The sequence below is a fragment of the Balearica regulorum genome, chromosome 4, assembly GCF_011004875.1.
Source record: "Balearica regulorum gibbericeps isolate bBalReg1 chromosome 4, bBalReg1.pri, whole genome shotgun sequence".
Taxonomy (NCBI): Eukaryota; Metazoa; Chordata; class Aves; order Gruiformes; family Gruidae; genus Balearica; species Balearica regulorum.
The window spans coordinates 28466920-28493932 of record NC_046187.1 but is presented as its reverse complement, the minus strand read 5'-3'; the positions used below and the strand labels follow the sequence as shown (position 1 = coordinate 28493932).

At 39.7% G+C, this 27013-nt stretch overlaps 1 protein-coding gene across 8 annotated transcripts in view; it reads left to right on the top strand.

Moving 5' to 3' along the window:
• The first annotated feature begins 4555 nt into the window (after window positions 1-4555).
• The window catches only part of RAP1GDS1 (Rap1 GTPase-GDP dissociation stimulator 1), a 99236-nt gene continuing 76778 nt past the window's right edge, over window positions 4556-27013 (top strand). For 4 of the 8 annotated variants that reach the window (XM_075751568.1, XM_075751564.1, XM_075751570.1 and 1 more), the window contains exon 1: window positions 4598-4843. In XM_075751568.1, the coding sequence (XP_075607683.1) occupies window positions 4840-4843 (4 nt within the window). In that variant the 5' untranslated portion in view covers window positions 4598-4839. Of the gene's footprint in view, window positions 4844-27013 lie in introns of all 8 variants that reach the window. The other 4 variants (XM_075751572.1, XM_075751569.1, XM_075751571.1 and 1 more) reach the window with 3 other exon arrangements.

The window sequence follows — 27013 nt, the reverse complement described above, 5'->3', positions numbered from 1 at the left end:
CAATAAATTTAACCTAGATCTCCCATAGAGTAGTCTGACTCTATTCACCTGAACAGGGGAAGGGGAAACACCAAGTTTTCATACCTAAGACAGCTGCCTGACTGGATGCTGGTTAGATGAGATTTGCAGAGAGAGCCCAGCTGGGAAACCACCTCCCACAGTGAAGGGAAAGGCAAATATAGACAAGGTCTCTGCCAATCTCACCTGCGAGCAAAGTCTTTCCCAAGCCCAGATCTTATGACTAGGTCATCCAAGTAGATTTTATACATACAATATAATCTTGGAGCAATTTTTCCCTCTAGTTGCTCTCCAATCTCTTCTTGAGGGCTGTAGGAGAGCCATAATAAATATAACACCTTAGCAAGTAAACAAAAAGCAATGCAACTGCCCAGTTCCATTTGAGGGGAAGAAGGAAGAAATTCCTTCCTGACTATGCAGGAAGCCTCCTTCAGCTCTAAAATCTGACTAGCTTACAGCTACTACCTTCATGTGTTATGAACGTACCAAGCATCAAATGCCATTTTTACTCTCCCCAGTACCCAGGAAGAAAGCGGGAGATACTGGCCATTCAAAAACTCCCAAATTTTCAGGCCAGAAAGGGTTACTGCAATCTTTTAGCATGACAAATGACACATAGGCACTCACACATAACATGCACAGATTTTTCCTTCAGCCAGATTAAAGCTTTGCTTTTTGAATGATAGCCAAACTTGGGACTGAGAGATACAAAAAACCTGTGAATTTATCAGATTTCACTTTCCCAGGTCAGCCATTCTGGTATTTAAATTGCACTCACAGCTAGAAAGTTGTACTTTATGTCAAGGTTGGAGTTTTGTTTTCTAATTTCAACTTCCAGCACTTACCAGAAAGGCTTTATCATGAATACTTACACACTGGATGTGGGAACATGAGTTATTGTAGGACAAGGTCAGGTGTTCACTTCTGTATTAATAACTGCTCTTATCCCATGGAAAATGTGAGGCAGCTTACTCTCAGGGGCAAGAACATCAAGTCATCCCTGGCAACACTCTTTCCCTGTGCACACTTTGTTGTCTTCCCATTCACATATCACAGGATGATCTCAAGAAGTAGCTTGTCCTGGTTTCCATGTGCAAGTTCATAGATAGCCCTGCCACTTCTAGTTTTACAAGAACTTAAATTTCCCAAGGTGCTAGGAGTCAGAGGGTTGTCTGTGCCTCTAACCAGAAACAAGGGGTAAAGTGCTACCCACAGTTCTGCTTTCTTTGCCCCTCCTCACTTATGGAACAAGTCGTGACAGCCTATTCCCATCAGATGATCCAAATTCCATTAAGTTACAGCACCATATTGTATTTCCCTATGCATTCGAGCATCCCAACATCCTACTGTTGCTCATGTCGGTTTCTAACATCAGTACAGAGGCAATGAAAAATATATTCCTTTCATGTGCCTTTGTGCCAAATCAAATGATATAATGTATGCAAGAAGATTTTTCAAGGAGTCACTATGTCAGGGGTGAGGAGATGTGCTGAGAATTTGAAACTGATGCAAGATATGAAAAAGAAAATTCATGAAGTAGTAAGCCCTGGAAGGTCACTTTGACCCATTTTTCCATTTTCCTGCAGGACATCAGACATAGTGTTTCGGAATGCACAGTGCTTGTTAACAACTTCATAATTTCTGTAGTCCACAACTCGATTTTCACACCTGCATTACAAGTGCAGAAACAAGCAGTGATCTCATAAGCTGTTCTAAAGGATATTTTTATGAAAGAATCCTTCATTCTCTTCCCCACTGCTGAAATTAAACATCCCCTGAAATCTTGAAATCCTCAGAATGTGCTTGTACAGGTTTATTCCCAATTTCTACTGCAAACCTCAATGGTAACTTAATACATTGCTTCTAGTTCCCACTTTTCCTCAAATACATACTTTTAACTAATTTTTTCCTTGATGAACACATCAAGAACATCATCATTTCATTGTTTTTAATGAGAGATTCTCACAGGCATCACTGTATCACACTTCACAGGTACTAATCACTTTTAAAAAATTCAGTGCACTGATTTTGCATATTATCTTCTACAGATATGGTATCTAAAGCCTGATGGCCCAAAGCTCTTTTGTATAGTCTCTTGGAGATGGAAATTACTTTCATGAAGACTACTCTCCCTTTTGCATTATACCATGAGTAGCTATACATACAGGATCTTGCATTAAATTACAAGAATGGCAGGGCGTTATTTGGATTTTTTTTTCAACAGCCCCTTTGTTCTATTTTAAACTTGTACCTAATTGAGAGATTGACAAAAATCAATCAGCTCCTTTGGAGTTTTCTCTTTCTCTCCTAGAATTAATAAGTATTCAGTCAAAAGATCGGAAAGCGTTCCTAGTTCTACATGGTTCTTTTGGATCCACCACAATCAATTATAATCAAAGACGTTCTGTAGTGCCAGGCCTCTTTCTGGAAATTTTTTTGAAAGCAGAACTCTTTAGAAGTCACTGTCCTCAAAATCCTCTCTTGGAGTAGGTAACAGTCATACCTTTCTGGGTCCTGCAAAGATATACGTGTGCATTTCACTTAGGACATACAAGTAAACTTGTGAAACCCTTGCATTTTACAGGTTGTTCTGATTAATCACAGGTACCCACACGGGAAATAATATGTGGAATATCTGCTCCATGATCCCTCAGAGATGGATCAGTAAGAACAGCATTTCATTGCCTTTTTCCCCAGAGAAGTAGGGGAAACATTTGGGGGACAGTTATAAAGCAAAAATTATTGCCAAGTAAAAGAAATAAGGAGGTAAAAACATAGGACAAAGAATTTCAGGCAAGATCTGAAAATAGATGAAAGCAGAATACACATTTTCACCACTTAGACTCATTTAAGAATCCCTGTATTTTATTAGGTACTGAATTAGACAAACCCAGCAGTTACAAAACCAACATGTTCTGGTTTGATTTTTCTGCAGTTGCGGTGCAATGGAAACAGTCACAAAAGTGTTTTAGTTGTCTAGCCATTGTAAAAACATACGAATTTTCAGTATCAGCTGATCATAAAATTACGTATCTTCAGTGTCAAGTTCTGCATACTTGGATAGTGGTTAACCCCACTGAAGTCTACTCCAAAATTCTGCTGATGCCCTACGGAAAGAGTTGGTGAATCATAGGGCTACACCACAGTAAATGGAGAAACCCCAAAACGTTCAGCCTATACTCCACAGAAGGACTGATGAATTCTTCTTTGCTTGTCATATCACACTGCCCTTTTACAGGCATGAAAGCTCCCAGGACCTCTTCCAGAGAGGAAACTCCTGGCAGCTGTTGACTGCTGGTGAAAGGGACTACTGGTGTCACTTGTGAAGCCACTGTGCGGGCCGACTCATCCACAACTTCATTACCTCACTCATCTGAATTGTCCCTGGCCTAACCATTTCTACAGAGCAAGTAAGACCCTCTGTCATACTCTTTGGTCCTACTCTATTTAACCAGACTTTAGGATTTACTCAGGTAAACCTGTGAATACCTAAATATGGAAAGATTTGGAAAATGTGAAAATGCCACAAGTTACTCATTTCAATGCCCCTCAAAACAGTTCCCAGTGAAAGCGCTGTAATGAGAGGTTCATAACAGCAAACAGTTCCTTATTGTTCCCTGCGTTACAGAGACCGAGTATCCCAGGGGAGAAAGGGGAGTGGAACACTGAATAGAGAGATTCATTTTCTTATTAAAAATCTCTTCCACGCATAACTACCTTGTGCAGAAGCCTTTCAGTTTTGGGTGTAAAACTCATCAGGTTGTACAGCAATTGGACTTCACCTGGCAGTTTGCTCCACCAATTCTTTTCCTCACACAGCCCACCTAAAAACCACTCTTCCACCCAGCTTAATCCCCCCTCCTGCAAAATGCTCCTCCTGGAGTCCACATTCTTAAATACGAATTTAAATGCTACACTCCCCATTTTTAAACCACCTCCTCCAGTAGGTCCGCCTTGTGCCCCCAGCCCGCGGCGAGGGGCTGCTGGGGGGCTGCGGGAAGGCCGCCCCGGCGGGACCAGGGCCTCTGCAGAACTTCGAAGAGACAGCCGCGGACCCGGGCGCGGCCCTCTCGGCGCCCGTTGCCCCACCGCCTAACCCTCTCTCCTTCACCAGCCAACATCCCCGACCGCAAGCCGCAACCGAGGCGGCCTGCCTTCCACAAAACACGTAGGGATAGCCAGCATCGCGGAAAAACCCCTCTCGCCGCCGCGTCGGTGAAGCCTCAGCCCCTTCTCCCCGGAGGACCTGGGCAGGTGCGGGGCGGCGGGAAAACAGAGGGCCGGCCTCAGGCGCCCGCAGCGCGGGGGGTGGGGGCAGGTTACCACGCCGTGCGCTGGCAGCCGTTACTAACGGCCAGCTCCGCGCCCCTCACTCCCTCACGGCCATACCACCCACACCATACCATGCCCCGCCATCCCGCGGCCCGGCGGGCGGCCCCACCCCAGCCCCTCTAACAAAGGAGGCCCGGGGCCGCGGTGAGGGGCGGGAGTTATTGCTCCCCGCAGGGACCCGCCCCTTAGTTCCCGCCTTCCCGGCCGGGGGCGCTGCCGCCGGCCCCACACAGCCTCCTCCCTCCGTGGTTGCCCGCCCTTCCCGGCGGCGGCAGCAGGGTGCCGCCGGGCGGGCGGGGTGTCTCCCAGGCGGCCTTGCCCGGATGTGCTACCCTGACTCATAGCCGCTCCGCACGCAGGCTCCGCGCCGCTGCCGCGCCCGCCCGCCCCGCGCACACGTCTCCCGCACCTCCCTCCGCGCTAGCGGAGAGGTCGGCGGCAGCAGCAGCAGCAGGAGGGGAAGGAGGCGGAGGAGGCCGCGGCGGTACCATGGGTAAGTCGCCCTAGCTCCGCGCTGTGCAGTCCCCTGCCGCCGCCCCTCTGCCCCCGGAGGCCGCCGCCCGCTCGTGGCCGGCGGGCGGGGAGTAAGCGACTGGTGCAACTTCCTCATCGGCCGCCTTTCTCCCCTCCTTGCCTTAGCTTGGGAGGAGGGTCGGGGTGGCAGCGGGGCTCCGCCGCGTTACCCCCCGGCGCTGCCGTGACCGCTGCCCGGCCCCTGCGGCGCAAAGTTTCCGCGGCTCCTGCGCTGCCGTCTGCCGGCTCTGCCTCAGCCCGGCGCCTGGCTGGTCAGCCCCGTGGTGCTGCTCCCCGCACGGCACTCGCCGTCTTGGGTCTGAATGCAAGTGGGTTAGAGGAAAGATAAATTCCCCGAGTGCGAAGGGGGGGTTTCAGAGCAAAGAGTTATATAAGGCACCCCCAGGACGCTTTCCCAGTTACTGTTTGCATAATGGACACAGTTGGGGTAATATGTTTAGGAGATCATTTTATAATCTCTGTTTATTGTTTGCAGAAGACACAAGGATCCTCGTATTTCTCTGGCTTTTAGAAAGAGCATTACTTATGCCTACAAATGCAGCCATATTACCTCTGCCTTTTTTATCTTAAGATTATAAATTAAGTAGTTTCACACTGATTGCCGCTTGAATGGATCTTCCAACAAATGCCATGTGAATCTAGGAAGTATAGTATTTGATTTTTTTCTTTCCAGAGTGCTCAGTGAATTTGTCATGCCTTCTCTGCCTCGTTCTTTTGAACAAACTACAGTTCTCCCGGTATTAAACAGCCATTGTAAATCAGATTTCCCAGAAATCTGGCTGTAACATTGATCCCAGGGATGGATAGGGAGTGCCCACATTAAGCTGCCACGGACTCAGCCAGCCGGCTGAATGTGATGGTGGGATCAAGGTTGCAGATCTGGAGGGCAAGGAGTTGTGGTTCACAACCAGGGTAAGGAGGTGCCAGTTCCTGAATTCAGCTCAGGGGTTTGACATCAGCACTTCCTGTGGCCTTAGATAAATCAGTAGTTTCTGTGCAGATCACATGCATCTTTCACTTTTAACTAGAAGTTTCCATGGAAAGAAGCAGTTTCCATGCCTTGGTTTTTCTGGTTGTGGAATGAAGATGAATACTTATTTAGCTCCTCTAAAGCAGTGGAGAACCTTTGGAGAATGGTTCAGGTTAGAAGCTGCCAGGGTCAGGCGTGAGGAACAACTGTCAGATTTCATCAGAATTAGGTAAAACTCTAATGATGTAGCGAAGGTCTCTCTTTTTATGTGGGTTGAAAAGACAAGACACCAGGATTTAGTTTGCACATATTTCCTGCCTCCAGTCACAAAGTAGGACTATTAATCTCATCATTCTGGTCAAAGTCTAATTGTAGCTAACTCTGTTTTGGCTTCCAGAAATAAAAACTTCAGGGCATCAGCTAAAACCTGTTCAGAAAAGCTGGTGCAGAATGAGCGCAGCACTCCTTTTTTTAGATGAGACTATGCTTCAGTTGCAGGCAAGTTTGTAAACAGCTTGAGAATCTGCTACAGCTTGCTGCATAAGTAAGAGTAGTTATAAGTATTTTCAGGAAGACTGAAATAATTTTCCTGTAGAATCTATCAGCACCCATCCATAAAATGCCCTGAGAGATTGCTTGTGAAAATACAGAGGAACCTTCCCCCACACACACTTCTTCATGTGTCAGGGCCTGATTCCACTGTTTAAAATCAAGGCAAAGTCTAAGTAACCTCTGCAGCAGATCTTCTTGTGAGTGGCAAAGACTGAAATTAGTTTCACCTTGGCTAGCAACTAATAATGACTTTCTGTGTATAAGATCTATGTTTAAACTCATACAATCAATGCACTAGCTTACCTTATTCAGGTTATAGCATTCTTTTTGGTAATACATTGCATAAAAGCTGAAAATCCTTAGAATTAAATCAAGGATGAATTTGGTCTTTCTGTAGCTTTTATATCTTTCCATAAATTATGCTCAACAAACAAGCATTTGTGGCAGAGAGTGCAGTAATGTCTTATGGTTAAACATATGGTCTACTCTGTATTTATGAAGGTTGGTATGGTATTAGCTGGTTTGTATACTAATGATATAAAATGGAAGCCCAAGCAGGTATATTTTAAGTCCAAGAAAAAGATTTCTGTCATTAAGCATACTTGTTATGTATACGTGGATCTGCATTATCTTTACTGTATAGAAATATCTTTGCTGCCACTCTGGTTCCAACTGTGTATCCCTCCAAAGACATTATCATGGCAGTTGTTTCCTCCTAGAGGACAGGGATTTCTTCCCATTAATATCAGTTCTTTCAAAAATGATCTTTTTTGTTGCTTGTGTTTATAGTTTTTAAAGTTGTGTCAGCGTACAGTTTAAACGATATTCAACTGCTGGAGTGTAGTGACAGGACAAGGGGTAATGGGTTTAAGCTGAAGGAGGGTTGATTTAGATTAGATGTTAGGACAAAATTCTTTACTGTTAGAGTGGTGAGGCACTGGAACAGGTTGCCTAGAGAGGTTGTGGCTGCCCCATCCCTGGAAGTGGGATGAGGCATCCCATCCAGGCTGGATGAGGCTTTGGGCAACATGGAGGGTGTCCCTGCCCACAGCAGGGGGGTTGGAACTAGATGATCTTTAAGGTCCCTTCCAACCCAAACCATTCTATGATTCCATGGATATAAATTAAGAAAATAAAAATGAGGAACTTGGTTACATGGTGACCGCTCAACAGTAATCCATTGGCTCCAAAAGATGGAGACACAGCATGTATGAGACTTTATATGTGAAATACAAATACAGATCACTTTTTTTTATTGCACATATCAGTTTGTTTGAAGTGTTGATGTTATAATCTGTAGTAGCGAAAGCACATAAAAATATTCTTCCATTTTGAGAGTACTGGTTTTGTTAGTAGGAAATGGAAGACAGCCTCTGCTCTGATGAAGCTTAATACATACTTAGGTGCTTAGTTGGGCAACAAACTGTGAAAGCAACCTGCTAGACTCTTACAATACCTAGCAGTAATAGCACAATGACAAGATATATAAGGTACACAGGCTATAATGTAGATGAATTTATTTAAGTACTGTCCATTTAGCTACACTTTTGTCAGAACAAAGATCTGTATTGCCACCTTCCTCGCAATACACTCAATTTTCATTCCCAGTTTCCCTGAAGAATTACGATGTGCAACTATATATCCAGTTTTGGGGTCAGCCTGGTGGTTGTCAAACACCAAGTCCAAACTGAACCACAGATCAGGGCGTAACAAGCCACTACCTGTCTTCAGGACATCGGTTCCTGAAATAAAGGAGGCAGGAGGGTGTGAAGCTTCAGGCATGGCTATGTGCAGTATTGCTTTTAGGAAGATAGGGATAAACCTGCCTGCTTTTTATTAAAAAATGTAATCAGTAGCCTCAGACATGAGAGGAATGAAAGCTAATGAAAAAAAAAAAGTCTTCCATCTTGACAGCTCTTACAAGAGATGCAGGTCAGCCTCATTAACTGCTCGGAAGAGATATATCAATTGCACAAAAAGAAAATTTTTAATTCTTGAAGTTTTTGCTAAAACAATGAGACTTCTAACACCACCAGCATATTAGTTCTAGCCAGCATGAATACATGAGTTTAAGCCAGTATAAAATGTTGCATTAGCATTTCCTAAAAACAAGACTGATTTTGGCAAAAGTCTTGTCTTTAAAACACAAACACGGAGGAAACTGCTTTTAGACTTCATCTCTTTTGCTTCAGTAATGTTCCTCAAAGTGTGCTTCTGAAGCAGCCAGAGAGGTTAGGTTCATTCTGACTGACCTTCTGTAATGAATAACTGTTCCTGTGTTCAGGCTAATATTTTTGATCTTTTATTATTATGTGAGAATGAAACCAACCAATTTTGTCTTTAGCTTTAGGTTAAAGGCTTCATTCATGAGTGTGTTCCCTGAGAACAGAATATTCAGATGTAGTTTCAGAAGTCTGTGACGAACATCTGGCTTTCTGTAGCTTCAAAATAAAAGTGGAAAGAGAAGGGGCAAAAGAACAGCTGAAACCTGAAGGAAACAAAGCAGTAATAATGGAAATGAGAAAGCTACCAAGAAAAGAGACAAGAGTAGAAGGGAACAAAAATCCCTTAAGGAAAATGCATGGTGAGAGAGAAAGACTAGAAGCGGAGGAAAAACAGGATAATAAATGGATGAATGGAGCAATAGAGGACAGAAATGGGACAAAGAAATTAGGACCTTTACTCTGCTTCCTCCCCCACCCCCAAGTTAAGAAAATAGTTGGGGTATAAATGTAAATAAAATCAATTAATTTTTACCCTCTTATTTTGTAGTACCATTTGCCTGCTGCTCACAGTCCTTGAGAAGACTCATTATATTTTTTCATCTTTCTCAAGTAAAGCTGATTTATTTCTGGAAGTTCTGAGAATTTAATTATTTATAAATATGTTAAAAAAAGGGATTAACATAAACTAGCATTTGCTCAATAAAGAGGAAAATAATGTCATCACCATTTGACAGGAGAGAAAGCTATGGAGATTCATCTATGGCATCTGTCAAGGAGGTTGGTTGTTATCCCTTCTTAACTCTGTCGCAGGATGCAGTTCATGTCTTCGGATGACAAAGGGATATTAAACAGTGACCCAGTTACTTACATAAGAGAAAACCCACTTTCCACTGTTGACTAGTCCACCTGGGTCTGTTCACATGCTGTGTGTTCAAGAAAACGAGCATCCCTGCTGTCTTGATACTGTTGGAGACATTACGTTTAAGATTCTAACTTGTTTCCAGATTAAAGTAGATTAGGAACTACATCTAAACTTCTGGAAATTAGGAGTCTTAAAGTGTTGATGTATGTTCTCCAGCTAATGGAGAAATTTTTTAAATGACAGTTTGAATTTTAATTAGACAAGGAGCTTTTCCTAGTAAGGGATTTTATAAGTAGCACCTTTCACTGTAAGGACAACCTCCCAAGGCCTCTTTTTGTTAAATATGGTCTAGAAAATTGTTTCTGTTTACAATTTTAATATAATATCAACCAAATTAAATTTGTTTTGGTAGAGTGAAATGATAGTTAAAAGCCGTGGACTTCTGAACATTGAAGTTCCTTTTAGTGCAAAAAATAGCTGATGTGTATTAGAATTTACATGCGCTCCAGATATGCCTAATAGAATTTGTAAACTCTCTGAAATAAATGGCTGTGGTTCAAGGACACTCAAAGCTGTGCGCCTCAAACAACCTGGCAATGTTTGTTCAGCCTGAGAGTTGCGCAGTTCTAGTTTAGGGAGCTTTGAGGTTGTGCAGAAACCCTAGTGATCTCATACCATACTTAAACTGTAGTTCAAGTAGATTACAGGGTTGGCAGACACTCAGAAGAATTTGTCAAATCTATAAACCAGATAACTGCTGTTCATTTAACTCCAGATAGAGGACAGAATTTAGTGCAGGATGCTTTGGGACCTGCAAATAAATACAGTGTACCTTAACTGTACAAGTGTAAGTGTGCATTGGCAAGGTGTGTGTCTTAAAATATCTCTGACTTGAAGCACTTTCAGATACATCTTCACAAATTCTGATAAGAAATGTCAGGGAATAAATGTGTGTGTGTCTGAAGTAGTTGGATTTCAAAATATGCATAAATCAAGACAATGTAGGTACCTGTACAAAGTTGTGCTAAAATTTGCAGTTTAAAATAGACAAAGTGCCTTCATTGCATGCTTTCCATTTCTAGGTGAGACACAAAACTCTTATAAAAATCACAGAAAATTTAAAAAAATAAATCACACTTTGCAAAGGAAATATTTTAACTGATCCCTTTCAGGTTTAGGTCCCATTTTTCCTCATATTTCACAGCTCTTACAAGCTTACTGCTTCCTAGTCATGTATTATAGGAATATCTGAGGCATAAGTCAATTCTGAGCTTTTATTAAAACACTGAGCTATTCCTTACGTTAGTGATAGCTCAGGGAGATTCATGAAAGTTAATCAGTGTTGTTGAAGTTCATTAGTTGGTTCCATCCGCTGATACTTGCCAACCTGATGGACATAATGATTTTGAAGAAATATGCAAAATTTGTGTATAACTTTATTTTTTTTATTGACCCTTCCTATCAGTTGACTCAGATTTGACAAGTCATTTCAGTATCTGATTAAATCCAGTTAGGCAGGTGCTTAAATTCACATGGTGAACAGCAGCCTCCCTTTCAGGCTTACTGTCTGTGCTCTGCAAATGTACTTGGGAGTAAGGCTGGACAGAGAGTGATATGGAAATTATAAGAAGGAGATGAAGACTGGATGAGAAGACTGAGATTCATGGAGGAGAGCAGTATAGGATGGATGACATGATGAGGAGTGAACGAAACCTTAGAGAAATTTGTCAGGCCTGCCAATGAGCCTGTCAGGAACTGGCCTGTGTTTGGGAGACCTGGGAAGGAGGTGGTAGCTCAGCATCTCCTGGTAGTCTTGAGTTTGCACATCTGCTGTCAGCCGCCTGTGTGTTTGTACGACTTTCCTGATATACTAATATGGGAGCACTGGGGCACAAAATCTGAGGTTGAAAACCCTATCCTTATTGCATTCTTCACCTTTCAGTAAATGTCTTTACATCTGGAATACACCAGTCCAAAAAAAACCCCCACAGGTGTAACAGAACACTCATCTTTCTCTCATCTTATCTTTCATACAGTAAAGAGGTCTACAGTTGGAAGAGAACTCTGTCATACCCAGCAGTTTATGAACTCTGTTCTACCCCTTTGCCCTTAATTTTACCCAGACTGGAAACTAAAATTGCATTGTGCTGTAGGGACTAATTCTCTGACAACATTTTGTGGCTAGAAGCTGAAAATTTTGATAGCTTAGCTATTTAACATAAATATTAAAACCCATAAAAAGTGAACACATGCAAGTCTTTATGGTCTCTAGGGTGAGCGGAGTGTTTGGCTGGGGAGGTCTGCGTGTTGCTGAGGGCGGTGTGCTCTCTGGCAGCTAGGAAATCTTCTTGGGACCATATTTAGAAACGCTTCCTGTCTTTCATGTTGCACATGACAGTCCAGTGGCTTAAATTAATGGGACTATTTTAGCCTTTCTAGCCTTAAATGCAACCTTAAAAGTACATGTCATTATTTACAGGGCCAGTAGCACACCTGTTCCCTTCTCTAGCCTTGCTAAGTTCATTCCCGTATCCCTCCTCTATGGAGAAATCCCATCGTGCTCGCAGTCCGCAGCAACCAATACCCTGCAGGCATAACTTGAGTTCAGTACTGCCAAATAGCTGCTTGTGCTACATAAAGGCTTTGGAACGATTTCCTTAAATCAAAATGCTATTTTATCTTGACAGCAGGAACAAAGCATGGGAAGTGAAGAGAGTTTTAAAACCAAAGCAGGATTGTACACCTCTTTCTTATCTAAATCTTCCCTGTCCACAGAATGTTTAAGTTTCCCCTCCTGGGCTCTGGAGGAACTGACTGAAGTCAATCTTCCAAGTCCGGTGTACTTGGTAATAGCATCTTCATATCTCTGACCACTTCTTCAAGCAACCTTCCAATGTGCACACTGGAAGTCACCGGATTGCTGGTCATGTTAGGACCATGTTGTACAAATACCTAAGACACCCCTCCTGAACTTCAGTGAGCAATTTAAGAGGAAATGCAGTGAGTGAACGTGACCATCAAGAGGAGTCACAGCAACAATGAACAGTTATGAGGTATTTCCACACTTACTTTCTCTCTTTCTTTTTTTCCCTCTTCCCCAAGTGACTAGTAGCCATTATTTTTCCTCCTTCCTCTCCCGTGCTTATGTGTGCTGACAGTAATCCAAGCAGGTTCAGGGTTTTATTTGTTTGGGTTTTTTAAAACCATTGCAATAAAAATTCTGTCACCCATTTACAGCAAGATAGTACTTCAATCCAATCAGAGATACTAATCAATACATTTACGTGCAAGCAGTGCCCAAAACACAGTGTGCACTTTCCGGGCAAAAAACACACTTCTCCATCTGATCTTACAATGTACTTATTTTCTTCAAGTCTTTTCTATTTTACCTACGAATCCTTTCCTACTCTTTGCACTCTCTTCCACAGCCATCCTATTCCTTCAGGCTTCTTTATTTCATTGCCCAGTTTTCTATAATGTCTTCCTCCTCTCTACCTCCTCCAGTTATCTCTTCTGTCTTTCCTCCCATCTCCCACTCTCTCCTCCTCTGGAGTCTTTATTAATTAAATATCTGACAGGTTCTTCCATCATCTACCCTTTCCACTATCTTTGTTAGGGAAAGAATTGAAAAACTGGTGCTTCACTTTCTAATTTCAGGAGCTGAAAGTATTTTTTTTCCTTCTCTGTGGTTAAATATCAGTTATTTACAACCAGTTTAAAATCATGCTTCAGTTTCGCCTAATGCACAATAAGTGAGAATATATGAAAGAATGTATCTCATAGGAAAAAAATTGTACAGAATTGGGCCCTGTTCATGTAAATGCTGTTTATACAGCATTCTTGTACCCACACAAAGCCCACACTGAGTACCACTGAAGTCATTGGGATCCTGCTTTTCTGACTCAGCTGATCTTAAACTGTCTTGTTTTGGTGAAAACATGTAAAATGGCATGCATCACCCCATTCTTTCAAGATGTAATAATATTGGCTCTCCAGTTTATACATTTGGAGGCTGATTATACACTGGGCTGATTTTGGCCATCAGAAGAACTGTTAAATTATCTTTTATTCATAAGTGTGATGCTATACTAACATGTAGCATCTGAAGGAACTTGCCAAATGAAGAAAGAGCCATATCCTATGATAAAGATGATGATTTAGTGAACTTGATTTTTCTTAAAAATTGACAGAATTACATAGTTTATATAATTTCTTATATCAAAGAAGAAACCAATTCAACATGGAGATCATCATATTAGACCATCCTCCTGTAAAAGAAGTAGTAAGCATGGTGTCACAATCTATTAATATACATCCAGTGACCTTTGTTCTACCTTGTAGCAGCATAGGGAAAAGAAAAAAAAAAATGTTTTCAGAAATCTGTTTCAGAAACTCACTTTGTAACCATTAGGTGATGGCTTTCAATGCTCTCTGATATTCCAGAAAATGTTAGGAATCCCTCTTTGCAAGTTTGCTACACATTATGCTTCTAATAACACATATATTAGAGTGTGGACACTTAAGGCTCTGAAGGCAAGAATGGTGGAGAGAAACAAAAAGCAATTCAATGCACTTCAGAATGCATCTTCATCCAAGAAATGATCTGAAGTGCTTGTTTATTTTTATGAAGGCCATAACTTCTCCTTTACAAGGAGGGTGAAGGCATCACAGTTCTTTTTTTTTTGGCTGTTGAGAACAAGGTAGAATTTAAGACTTCTTATACAGTCTCTGAAAGAGACTGGAAGAGTTCTCTTGTGAACATAAAATTTGACTTCAGTTCAAAACAGATGGCTGGAGAGAGAAATGCCCTAGTTAATATAGCAGTTCATGTTAGCAAGGGGTGGCCTGTTTTGCTTTTTCTTTTTTCTTTAAATTGATATTAAATTGGCTTTCTGATAAAAAGCAACAGCTGTGGACTACTGGATTGTTTTTAGCCTACTTAGCTCTTCCAGTTCTGAACAGTTCTCTGTAGTTAAGTGATCACAACAACAAGGTATCACTTGGAAGCCAGCATGCTTAGCAACTATTTAAACTAAAGTGCTTTCTTTTCTAAAATCAGAAATGGTCATCAGCAGAACAGCATTTTTGGCTGTACATAAAGAACTTGCTGGATTTTTCGAAAGCTGGTTAATAGGCACATTTTACAAAATGACTTAATCTTTGGCAGGTTTTTTGAAACACAGGCTTTTCTGTTTGACCCTTTTTAAGTCTTAAAAAATAAATAGATGAGCCTATTAATTTTTTTCCCCATTATCAGAAATTTATTTCTTACAATCAAAAATATGCTGAGGAGCCTGCTTGTGGATTAAGGTTAAACTCTGGGCAGAGATGTAACTTTTAGAGCAAAGATTAGGTATCAAACTTGAAAATTCAGGAATTCTTGCAAGCTCCCAGTGTTTCTCCTTCTTTCTTCTTCCCAAACTCATGTAATTCTTGCAAAAGCAGCACTGTGACAAAAAAGGCCTCTTCTGGTTTTGGTCACAATTTGGAATTAAAATATTTTTGTTTTAACAATTGTTGGCCTCTCATAGAACAATCAGAATAGGTGTTTGATGGCCACTATGGTTATTGTATTTATATAACAGTAAAAGATTCTGTACTTAGGCTTTGATCATGTAGCATGTGTTGGACTTCGGTGTTACTTTCTAGCACCTTCAGAGGGTCAGTACAAGTTTGGAAGCCAAATTGTGCTAGTTTACATGAGCATACTATTCTGCTCTGTATTTGTGGAACTAATTTGTCCCCAGAATTCAGCATATAATTTGAATCTTTTCATTCTGGAGGTTTCTGCTGCTTCATCTAATGCAATCTAAGGGTAACTTAAAACCATCAGACAAGAAAGCCTAGTTGCTTTGACATGAAAGATCTGCCTGCTCAAGACAGAGCTTATAAAGAGGCATTAATTTAGTGGAAGTAAAACTTTTTATTCAATGCTGAGACATGACGTCTTCAAATTGAATACAGCAAACTCTGTCAAATGACAGGTTTAAGTATGTGTTGTAGTTTTAAATGACGCTGTATTGCAATGCTTTAAGTGACCTGGTTGCACAGCATTTAGTAAAGGTAATCTGTTGAAACCAGCTTTGCTGCTGAAGCTTCTGTGTAGTCAGATTATGGCCTCAGTTCCCCATTGCCCTGTATTACGCATAAAGTGACTGCAAATTTGATTTAAGATAGTAATTGGGCCCAAATTGTAGCTTTTATATTCTGCCTGGGCATAAATGACCATAGGATAATGGGTAATAAAGTGATGGGTAATAAAATGATGTCCATAGTGCCTTCATATTTGAGATGACATGAAGAAGTCTCATTTTTAAATACTCATCATGGTTTAGTAGAATTAATGGTTTAGATCTGCATACAGTTTTGAGAATGCAGTGACTCACAGCTGTGGAAAGCCAGAAAAAGCTGCAGATGTTTGGTACACTGGAGAATTTGCAGCACAAGGGAATGGGAATTGTATTCTCAAAATACTAGTCAGTTCAGCGTATCATGATGTCAGACACAGATGAGGAAATCTGACTTCTCATGCATTAGAGAGAAAAGGTAGATGTGCTGGCCGTAGATGACAAACAGACAGTTACTGAAAAGATAAGAGCATTGAGCTCTATCATTAAAAAAAAAAATCCTCTTCAGAGGGATCTATTAACATTAATTCATCTAAATAGCCTTTTAAGTGAGAAAGTGAAAATAATATGTTTAACTACATGAAAAGTGAAGCAAGGAAATAAAACCAAACTCAAATTTAGTCCTCCCCCCAATCTGTTTCTTTAAAAAAGTGAAAACAACAAGACCAAGACAGTAGATTGTAAAAAAGTGTCTTCCTCTCTACTCCCATTCTCAGTTAATGTGTTGCAGAAGGCTGCTATTGACACAGATAAGGGAAATAGGAAATGAGTGAAAACTGGATTTTTACTTTGAACTCTGAAACATAAAAGTAAACCAGTAACCTAACAAATGAAAGGCACACTGTGGAAAGGAGATATTGGTTCAATATATGTGAAAACTTTTGCTCTTAAAATGTGGTTTTCTAGTGTAACACTGCATCATTCAAAGAGATATCAAGGTGCAAAAGGTGTCATGACAGCTAGAATTGGACCTAGCATTTTCAAAGGCCTATGTTCAGACCACAACTCCTTATTCACCTCAGAAGGTAAAGTTTGTGGGAGTTTTGGTAATTATTTCATTATATACATATCATCTCCTAACAATTAATAGGCTGCGAAGTTCCTAACCACTTGTTTTAATAGGAATGTGGAGAGTTAATATACTTTTGCAGTTTTACTAGCAAACAGTTCACAAAATCACCTCTGCGGTACTTATGTTCCATTTGTGTCATGTATACTGTCATCTGACAAATTTTGAGATTTTTTCAACCAGAAGTCACATTTTTAATCCTTTTTTTTTTCTTTTCAGAGATAGGAATAATTAATAACCTTTCCTCAGTATTAAAATACTGCTACAGAAAGCAAGCCTTGTTCAAGCTCTTTTTGTTTGCCTTTACTCTCTTTCACTGTGGTCTTCAGTTGTATACCTTCTCTGTTCTTCAAAGTTGTGCTCAGATCCTTCTGGAATAATACAAAGGACTTACCAAATCAAGATAATTTTGCATCATACTCAACAAGTTGCTTTTTCCTAATAGTAAGACTTAGCTTCCATGGTATTTTACAATCACAGTCTGTCTTCCCATATGTGGGAATTTAAGCAGTACCAAAAATACATATACTGTTGAGTAAATGCAAGACAAGAATCTCACAATAAAAATTAACAGTATGTTAGCAAGAGAAAGCAAATAATTTTATACACACAAAGAAGTCCTTTCTTACCTGTGTTTGGGGATTTTTCTTTTTGAGCCCCAAACTGCTACATGGTTTGTAGAACAAAAGGGTACTTACCTGTTTGGAAAGAAAAGGAAAAGATCTGTTACATAAGAGTTAGATAGCAGGAATAGTCAGATCAGGATTTTTCCAATCTGTGCTCTGCTAATTTTTAGTAAGACCAAGCAGTTACATTTCTGTCACACAGCAAGTCTTAGATGTACCTGTAATAAGCATGTCCTACTTAGAGGCACTGTAATAAGCCCTGTGGTAGAAACAGTGAAGGTGTTTTGAGCTGAAAATCATAGAAGAAATACAGAATTGTCAGTTGGAAGGATTTTGAAGAAGGACTGTTGCCAACACTAGAACCAGGTCAACTATGACTTTGTCTAGCTACTACTAGCCTCTGTAGTCTTTGTAACATCCGTTCAGGTAGCTGCAGGCCCCCCTTAGCCTCCTCTTTGCTGGCTTAAAGAAGCCCCCAACCTCCCCTTACACATCATGTGTTGTGGGCACATGCCCATCTTGGTAGCTCTGTCCTAGACTCTCTCCAGTTTTTCAGTGTCTGTCTTGATCTGGGACACCAAAACCGGACAAAGAATTTTGGGACACAGAAATCCTTGCCAGGAATCAAGCAGAGCCTTGATCTGCTGGCCACGCTCCTAATATAGCCAATATACAGTTTGCTTTATTTACCTTGAGAGCACGCTGCTGCCTCATGTTTTCCTTGGCATGCGCTGTAACCCCTGGGTCTTTCCAGCAGTCTGTTCCCAGCCTGCATTGATGCTTGGGGTAATTCTCATTGTGCCTAGCTGCCTATTTCAACGGGACATGAGAAAGGAGAAAGACTTCTTTTTATCTTTTGCTTATAGCCGAAATATTACCAATTTTCCTGATAAATATTGCTTTAAGGGTCAATTGCTGACTGTATTAATATTACCTCAATAACATTCCATATGAGGCTTTTGTGTGATAATAAAATGGAGATGAAGGTTATTAAACCTGATAATGCTTTTAAAAATTTTTATTCTTCCATGCATCTTCTAGAAGTAAATGGAATATGGCCAGCGACAAAGCTGCACTGATCTATGCCTGCTGATGCAGAAGCATGCTGGTATCTTCCTCTCGTTTCATTAAAACCTCAGTGTATATCACTGGTAGTTAAAATTGACAGCAGCTTTTGGCTTCTGCATAATCCACACATTTACTCCCTGAAAGCTTTTTCTCTAAGCTTTTTTCCTGTAAGGTGTGACAACTTTTGCACTATTCTTTTCCCCACTTCCCCTTCCTTCCACTTTTCAAGGGATCAATTATAACTGAGAAAATAAAGTTTCAGAAAAACATAAGTGGAAAACTTAATAGGAGAGATTTTTTCCTCAACTGTGGTCCCGTTGTGGCTGGCATCTATGGGAGGTGTATATGCTGACCAAGAGGAATTTCCTTGGCGCAAACACTATAAACATGCAATACAGAGAGGACTGTGCTGTTCCTTAAAGTTGGCGCAAGATTCCTAGTGGAGGATGGGCTAGGAGACGTTGTTGGAATTTTTCAGATTATTGACAGACTGTTGCAAAGATTCTTAGTGTCTCTTGTCTGTCAAGCAGTCCATAAATAACTCCTCAGTGCACTCAGTTATGCTAAAGGCTGCAGCATCCTTGTTACAAGCAGGAGCTGGTCAGGAAATCACCTCTCGGAAAATCACACTGGGTTTTGACTTCTGTTCTCTGCATCTCTGCCTTCTGAAGTATCACTGCATCTTTCAGCCCTAATGGCAAAAGGACTGGCAGTCGATCAGTAGCTCAGTCCTCTAAGAGTCTGTCTATGTTGAGTAGTTTGCTGACATGGACCAGTGTAACAGCACAACTGCAGTTAACAGTGATACAGTTCTCTGAGACTATGATTGAAAGTGGCATTAAAAAAATAACGTAAATACTCTGAAATACTTCCTGCGGTAGAAGTTTCTTTGTGGATGCATATTTAGAGATAGACTGCATTACACATATGCACTGGATTTTAGGTGCTGATTCTCAGTGTTGCATTCAGAAACCTGAGCCAGGAGTTTTGGCTCTCTAAACAATGCCCGGAGAGTTCAGAGTAGGATCAACTACCAAGCTCAGCAGGAAACCACCTATAATTAATATGCATACTATTTTCTGATCGGCACAATTTCTGCCTTAAGTCCAGAGCCTGGAATTATTTTAGAGCTGGATGCCTGTACTTTTTCTATGAAAGTCTGAACCTTCATTCCTCCTCCTTTTCAAATGTGAATGAAGAGGCACAACTGGATTACCACCTTCACCTTCCTTGGGATAGGCACGCGTTTACAGAGGAAAGAGAATAGTCCAGGCTTTTTTCTGCCCAAAAATGAAGCTGCGCCCTCAGATGAGGAAACCAGGCCTAATAGTGGTATGCATTCATAGCCTATTAGTCAAGGCATGGCTTTTAAAAGGTGGAGGTGTTTAGTTCCAGCACTTTTTCCTGTGAGTGCTCATTTGGTTTATGCAATGACTGCTTAATCTAAAATTTACCTCAAGAGAAGCATTAGAAGGTGTTTCAGTCCTCATATGAAAAATGAAAAAATCTGATTTGAGTATGTTTCTAGGAAATTGTGTTTAAATCCTTTCAGGGAGGGAATAGCATTTGGGTTATTTTCATGTTTAGGCTAATGTGCAAAAGGCACTTTCACCTTTTTTGCCGTCTACTTTCTGTGGGATGCTAGTGCCTTTCTCCAAGAATTCCTGTGTTGCCTTTGTGTATGGGGCACACTGGAAGAAGGGCCAAGAAGAGTCACTCCTTCAGAGATCCCAATAAGGCTAATACATGAATTTGGTTATTAAGCTGCCTGAGAGAACTAGGAGAGAGTTCTGGATTTGGGCTTAAGCTGACTGCATGTGGAACTTCAAAGGAAAAAAAGGTTACGTTTCTCCAGGATTTGGTGACACGCGAATGGGAGTTACGCTTCCTAGAGCCATCTCTGTGTATAAACCTGTTCGGTTTTTTCCTCCCCTGTGATTTAAGGGTCAGTCAAGACCTGCTTCGTCATCAGAGGGATAAATGTCTTTGAGAGTACAGTAGACATTCTTCATTTGGGGGCTATAACATTTGCAATTGTATTCAGTCGTCACAGAACCTTGCATCCCTTGTGAAACACATCCTAAGGTTTTGTTTGTCTTCCTCATCTGCTATTAGCTCTGCCCTTCATTCTTGAGACCTACAGATTGTATGCAGAGCCTGACTCCTTTCACTTTCTGTCAATATGACTCTTTACTTAGTCTGAGAGATGGTTATTAAGCAGTGAAAGCAAAGCACTCCTCCACTTTGCAACACACTCTGATCCTGTCGTGAGGAAAACAAATGACTTGCAGTTTAATGTAACAAGTGACATTTTGCAGAATCTTTTGTCTTTTAAAAATACGTGTCTTTTTGGGGAAAAAAAAAAATCTTGATTGCCTTTTTTGTTGAGCTGCCTACAAATATGTGTGTCTTGGGAGCATTTAACTTTTTTTTTGGATGTTGTCCAAACACAGCTGATTGCAGAATGGGGGATTAATAGTTTAATTAAGAGTCATGAGATTTAAGACATATAAAGTAGCCTTTTCTTTTGAAGATTTTTTCCCCTTGATTTGCACTGTCAAATTTTCTCTCTCCAAAAACATATTTTCAGTGGATATGTATTGTATCTTACTCATTCAAATGTTCATCTTAGTGGTTTGAAGTAATACTTGAGGCCTATAACATTTGGATTATAATTTATCCAGCTGTGCATATGTACTGTAACATGCTGCCTCAGAACATCAGTATCATGTTTACTGCATTGTCACTGTTGTATAATTTTTACTAAATAAAGCTCTTAAATGCTGTGCAGAGGTTAATAATCACTGATAACTGCAGCAGTTGTGCAGAACACTAGTGGGTTTTGTGGAAATCTTTCTTTAAAGTAGAGATATATAAAGCATTTTGTGCACCATTTTAATTTTGCCATCTGATTATGCAGTTTTGTGTCAGTCTTACATGAAAACTCAGTTGAATCCTTTTTCCCGAGAGAGCATCTGAGCTGATCCTGTCACTGCAGTGTTTTTATTGATGCTCTACATCCTATGCATTCCTAAGTGAGAACAAATAACTGCATTAATAGGTAAATATTTATCACTAGAGGGATTAACCACAGATGTCTACTAATCTTAGTAACATCAGGTTTAAGGCAATACATGATACCTATAAAAACAAACTCTATAGTACATTTTGGCCCTAAAAGCTCATAGATGAATGATACTGACAACCCAGTCTTCATTTTAGAATATGCAGGCACCACAATCTGCCTACAAAGTGCATATTGTTGATTTGGGGCCATCTTAGTAATTTGTGCTAAACTGCTAAATTGAAGGACTAGTGGCATCAGAGAATCTCACAAGCCAAGAAGCAGTGCTTTCTAGAACTGACTTAATTTCCTTCGTGTCCTTCATTGACATTAGAGAATATGAAAAGCCTTTATCCGCAAGGCACAAGGAGACTGTCATAATTCTATCAGTCTTTCTGTGGTTAAAAGAAATTGTTAAATTACGGGTTTTAACAATTGTGTTTTCAGGAGGAAAGGCACATTCTTATGTGATAGTCTTTCCCTGTCTTCCTTGGGACAAAAATGTTTTGCTGAGCGTTAACTTTAGTAGGAGAATACAAGCAAACAAGTACTTACCACCATATGATTTTTTAATTGCAAGATGTTTGTAAACAAAGGGGTTTAGAGTCAAGTATTAGATTTGCAACCGATCTCTAACAAACTTTCACTGAGAACCAAACAATAGCACAAATGGCAGGTCACTTCCATTATGAAGTATTTGCACACACTCATCAAATTCAAACAGTGTATTTTCTGGGCTAAAAGTTTTCATGCACAGTTTGTAATTATCATGTAGCTTGTGATTGAAAGTAGTGACTATTTTTTGTAATTTTTGGGAAAACTAAATTAAAACAAATTAAAAGCAAACTTTGAAAGTTCTCTGGAGAACAGCATAAACCACCATTATGACTTCAAACCTAAGGAATATGTGCCCTTTGGGACATCATTGTGAAGTTCCTTGGTCTGACAAAATTCAGAAGCTGCAACTCTCAACCTTCTGCTGGGATAGAGAATTGGAGAAAACCTGCATGTTTGCATAAAAAGATAACTGCAGGGACAAGTGTAGTAGGTCAGCTGGTTTAGGATATGTATCTTGCTGTCAAGAAGGAAAACGGTACTTGCGTGAGTGTTGTTGCATAACAGAATGTCTGATGTCTTTTTATTTATGCGCAGCTAAGCTAATTTCATTTATGACTTTTTTTTTAATTTGTTTTTAAGCTTTATTGTACCAGTTATAGATGTATTATTTTACATTTATATATCCATATAAAATGTAAAAGGATAGACTACAAAGTTTATAATTATATCAGGGTAAATATTTACTCTCCTTGATGAGCTTTCATTGAGGTGTGTTGTGCTGTGCAAGCCTTCAATCTTTTAGTGTCTGGGGTTATGTTCTGTGTCAGGCATTGGAGAGGTTTCTCACAGAGCTAACATGCGAAGGGGACTCCACATATCAGCACGAAGCACCGGAAACTCAAGTCAGTAGAATATGGGTTGCTAGAGTGCTCTGATCCACCTTGAATTTAAAACTAGCTGCTTGAAGATCCATCCAACAAAACAATTTCTTAGCTTGTAAAAGAACTGAGAAATTCAAGTCTCTGTATTTTAAGAGTTTTTAAAGGGCTTACCATTCAGCAAGATGCTCCAGGTCCAGACTTCCTTCTAGAATGGTATGCATTTGCAGGCAGGTACAACAATTTATATCCCATAATCGCATGCAAAAAGACAGTAGTAAAACAAAGAAAAGTTACTAACTCATAAAAATGTAAGATTTCAGACCAGGAGTACAAAAGCAGATTATATAAATTGTTAATTTTCAATGACAACTTCATTTAAGGTGCCAAGATACCTTTAAAAATGTAGCACTAAGTAGTATGTTCTGTTATTAGGTCTTTTATAGCCTTTCCTTAAAGCTTCACAGCTTTTCCTAGATTAGTCTCTATTTTTCGATTGCTCAGACCTATTTTGTTTTCTGTAGTAGATTGCTCTTTGGGTCCTAATCATATATGTTACGGCTTTGAAGACTGGAGTAGCTAGTTTTAATTAAGTCCACAGCCAAAAGTTGAAAGACAATGTCAAAGCAAAGGTCTTTCTATTCAAATAATTTCCAAAACTCCATTTTGATGTATTGCCATAAATTAATTAAACCAACAATAAAAATAGTCTATATTTTTACGGTTTTATTCTCTTTAGTATCTCATTACATCAGGACCTCCAAGTGTTTATGCACACGTGGAAGACTACTTACAACAATACAAACAGTTCCTCACAGATAAGTAGTGACAGAATCAGGCCCTTATCTGCCTTCTGGGTGCTTATCCTACAGAGATTTAAGATATAAATTAATCCCATTAATTTACCTATTTTATACTTGATTCAGTTAAAAGGTGTTGAGGGATAGGAATGAGGAGGGAGTGTTACTAAACCGCTTCATATAACTGAAATAGTATTTTTGTCTCACTGTGTATTTCTCACATCCTAGGCAATCGATCCTCTAGCTAAGTGTCTGGTGAAGCATTCAGTTTTGGTTTACCTCTCTCTTTTGGCTCAGTATAGTGCAGAAGTGGATCACCTAGATTACCTCTGCCAGTATTGCAATGTTTTGAATCCTCCCTGATAATTTGGCTAGTAGTATGATTATTTTAGTAGCTGTTTTGCATTGAAGGCTATAGACCAGGCCAAGCAATTCAGTGCTATGTGTTTATGATGTATACAACCTTATCAGATAGGCTCACAGCATCACACAAAAAATGAAGTTGTTAGGGCCATCAGAGGTCACCCAATACAGCCTTCTGTGCCAAGCTGGGCTAACTTTGAAGCTAGATCAGGTCTCTCAGAATGTGTTTTTTTTTAATTGGGGGTGGAGTGGTTTTTTTTGGCAAACCAATTTTGGTTTTCCAAGGCAAATTTGAATATAAATTACAGTGTGGAATTTATTTTTCTCTATTAAATGTACATATTTTAGCACAGCAGCTAGAGAATAAATCTTGCATTGGTTTTGGCACTAAAAGATATGTACTTAATATATACTGAGCGTAGTACCCATCTGTTGCTGGAATCTCTCTCATTGCTCAGAGCGGTCTTGAGATTTGTTTCCCCTGTGAAGATTTTTGTCGCTGAACATTTCTTTAGCTTGCTGTCTACTGTGGCTTTAACTCCCGGTACCTAAACCCATTCCGTTGGCTCTCAGCAGGCTGAGCAAATTCTTACTATGTTTGCAGGTTTAGAACAACTAGGCATCAGGTTTTCACTTTCACTTTGTATTTGCCTAATAAGGAGCTTGGAGCAGCAGTAGACTGAACAATCCTAAATGTCAGAAAAATATATAAACCCAAGCAACAACCCAAAGCAAAAGCTCAGCAGTTTACTTTCAAGGTTAGTTTCATGTTTACATGCAAGTAAACTTGTTAGAACCTAGCCATCTGTACACTATTAGGTGCGTATTTGACAAAAAAAAAAAAAAAGGTAAATGAAAAAGCTGTCAAATGAGTCTTGAACATTCAAACGGCTCGAAGGCTCTTTGTGTAGTAATGTTGGCACAGCTCCTAAGTGACCAGATGGAATTTTATTAACACTCAACAGGACAAGGGCTGAGATTTTGTTTTTTAACTTACTATATTTGAAACGCTTGTAGAGAATGTGTCAGAAAGCTTGATATTTTTTCCTACTACACAAAATTACACATATACCTTCCCTTAATGCAAAGATGCTGACTGCTTCAGAGGTTGTCATTTCTGTAACGTAGGTAAGAAAAAAGATATGAGATGTATGGTAATTTAAATATCACAACTTTTTAGTGAATTTTAAAAAGCTGGTTTTATATACACAATTAGTGGTCATATTAGCAGAATTTAGAAACAGGCTTTTTAATAAACAGACATAAAGAATGTATTTTTATAAGAAAGAACAAAAAATATCTATTAAAATAACCTTAATTTCTGACATCAATAACTGGCAGTAGTGATGTCAGATTTCCATTTAAGGACTCTAGTAAACATATAAAACCTTGCGAATTTATGTGAATACTCTTTCATCATGGGTTTATTGTCAGTAAGAAATATCTGAAAACTGAAAATCTCCATTGTCTCTGCTAAATCGCAGGATGACCTTCAAACCAGACAGCTTAAGAAGCAAAGAAAGAAAATCTGTAACACACTGGACTCCTCGTTTGCTCTGTGCCTTTTAAGTGCTTCTTTTCCACATTCAAGGTTTTCAGGGAACTCATGACAGCTAGAAGCATGCTGTGTTACAGATTAGTATTTCATAACATCTGACAGAAGACCACTGATGTGACATACAGTTAGAGTTAGCAGTACCAATTTTGAGCCTGGGTATCTTACTCAGGCAAAATTCTCACTGTTGCTGGTGAAAGATAAGCCTGAGGGCTTTGTACAGAATCAGATCCCGTATTTGTTAAATAACTCAAACTGGTAGCATAAGTATAGTTATGATGCATATTGTACTGTGACTTACATTGTATAATTTATATGTACTTACTTGCGTAGTGTAGGCCAAAGACCAGATCCAGAGCTTGCTGAAGTCAGTGAGAGTTTTTCTCAGCTTCTTCTTCAGTACTCTTGGCAATCCTGGAACTTTGTATCCTCAGCCTTGTATTGCCTGATTAATTAAAATTTATTTATGTATTTATTTTATTTTTGTTAAAGCCCCAGCTCTGTTTATACCTCTCATGTAGGAGAAAATGATAGACTCAGTATCGTTACAAGAGGAAAAAGTAATTTTAACTTACTTATTGAAAAAGCTAACAGCAGATTAACCTTGTTATACAGATTAGGAATGTATATACTTAAAATCTAAATCATTGTCCTGCATTATAGCATCCTGCAGATGTCAATTCAGACCAACTTCTGGCATTACATATGTGTTATTTTGTTGCTTCACAAGCCATATTTTGAACAGAACTGGGAAAAAGTATAGAGAATTGGGAGCCCCATTAAATTATGCAAGGGAAAAAAATCAGTGTTTGTTCTAACATCATAATAGATATTTATTAAATCAATGTTTGTTCTAATATAGTAAAGGAAATAATTTAAATGAAAATTCAAAAACATTTTAGGAAAATGTTTTCCTCTTGTTTGTGTAATGTCTAGATTAGTATTTGCTGTCTGTAGTCAGTTAACTTGAATCACATGAGGATCAAAACTTTTAGAGTAGCTACGGTCGGAGAACATCGTACGCAGTAGCATAGGCGAAGATCATCCCAAAGAAAAGATCAAGCTGAGAGAGCTAACAGTTTTAAATGTGCTGTTTCTAGACTGTACTATTTCTGTAGATTAATTTTCTTCTGTTTGTTTTCTATCACCTGTTCTCTGTTCTTGCTATCTTGACTTGACAAAGTCTCTCTTACTTGCTAGATTAAAAATGCTTCAGGCATAAAGGATCTGGAGGGGCAGAAAAGGAAGGGAAAAGAAAGAGGAAAAAAGAACATAATCAAACAGCTAACTCAAATGAAAAAATGAGCCAGTAAAGAGATGCAAGCCCTGCTAGTTGCATGTGTGTGTGCGCACACACAAGCTTTTCTTTTCTATACTCCTGCTGTGTATGGTTGTCTATTTATATGTAATA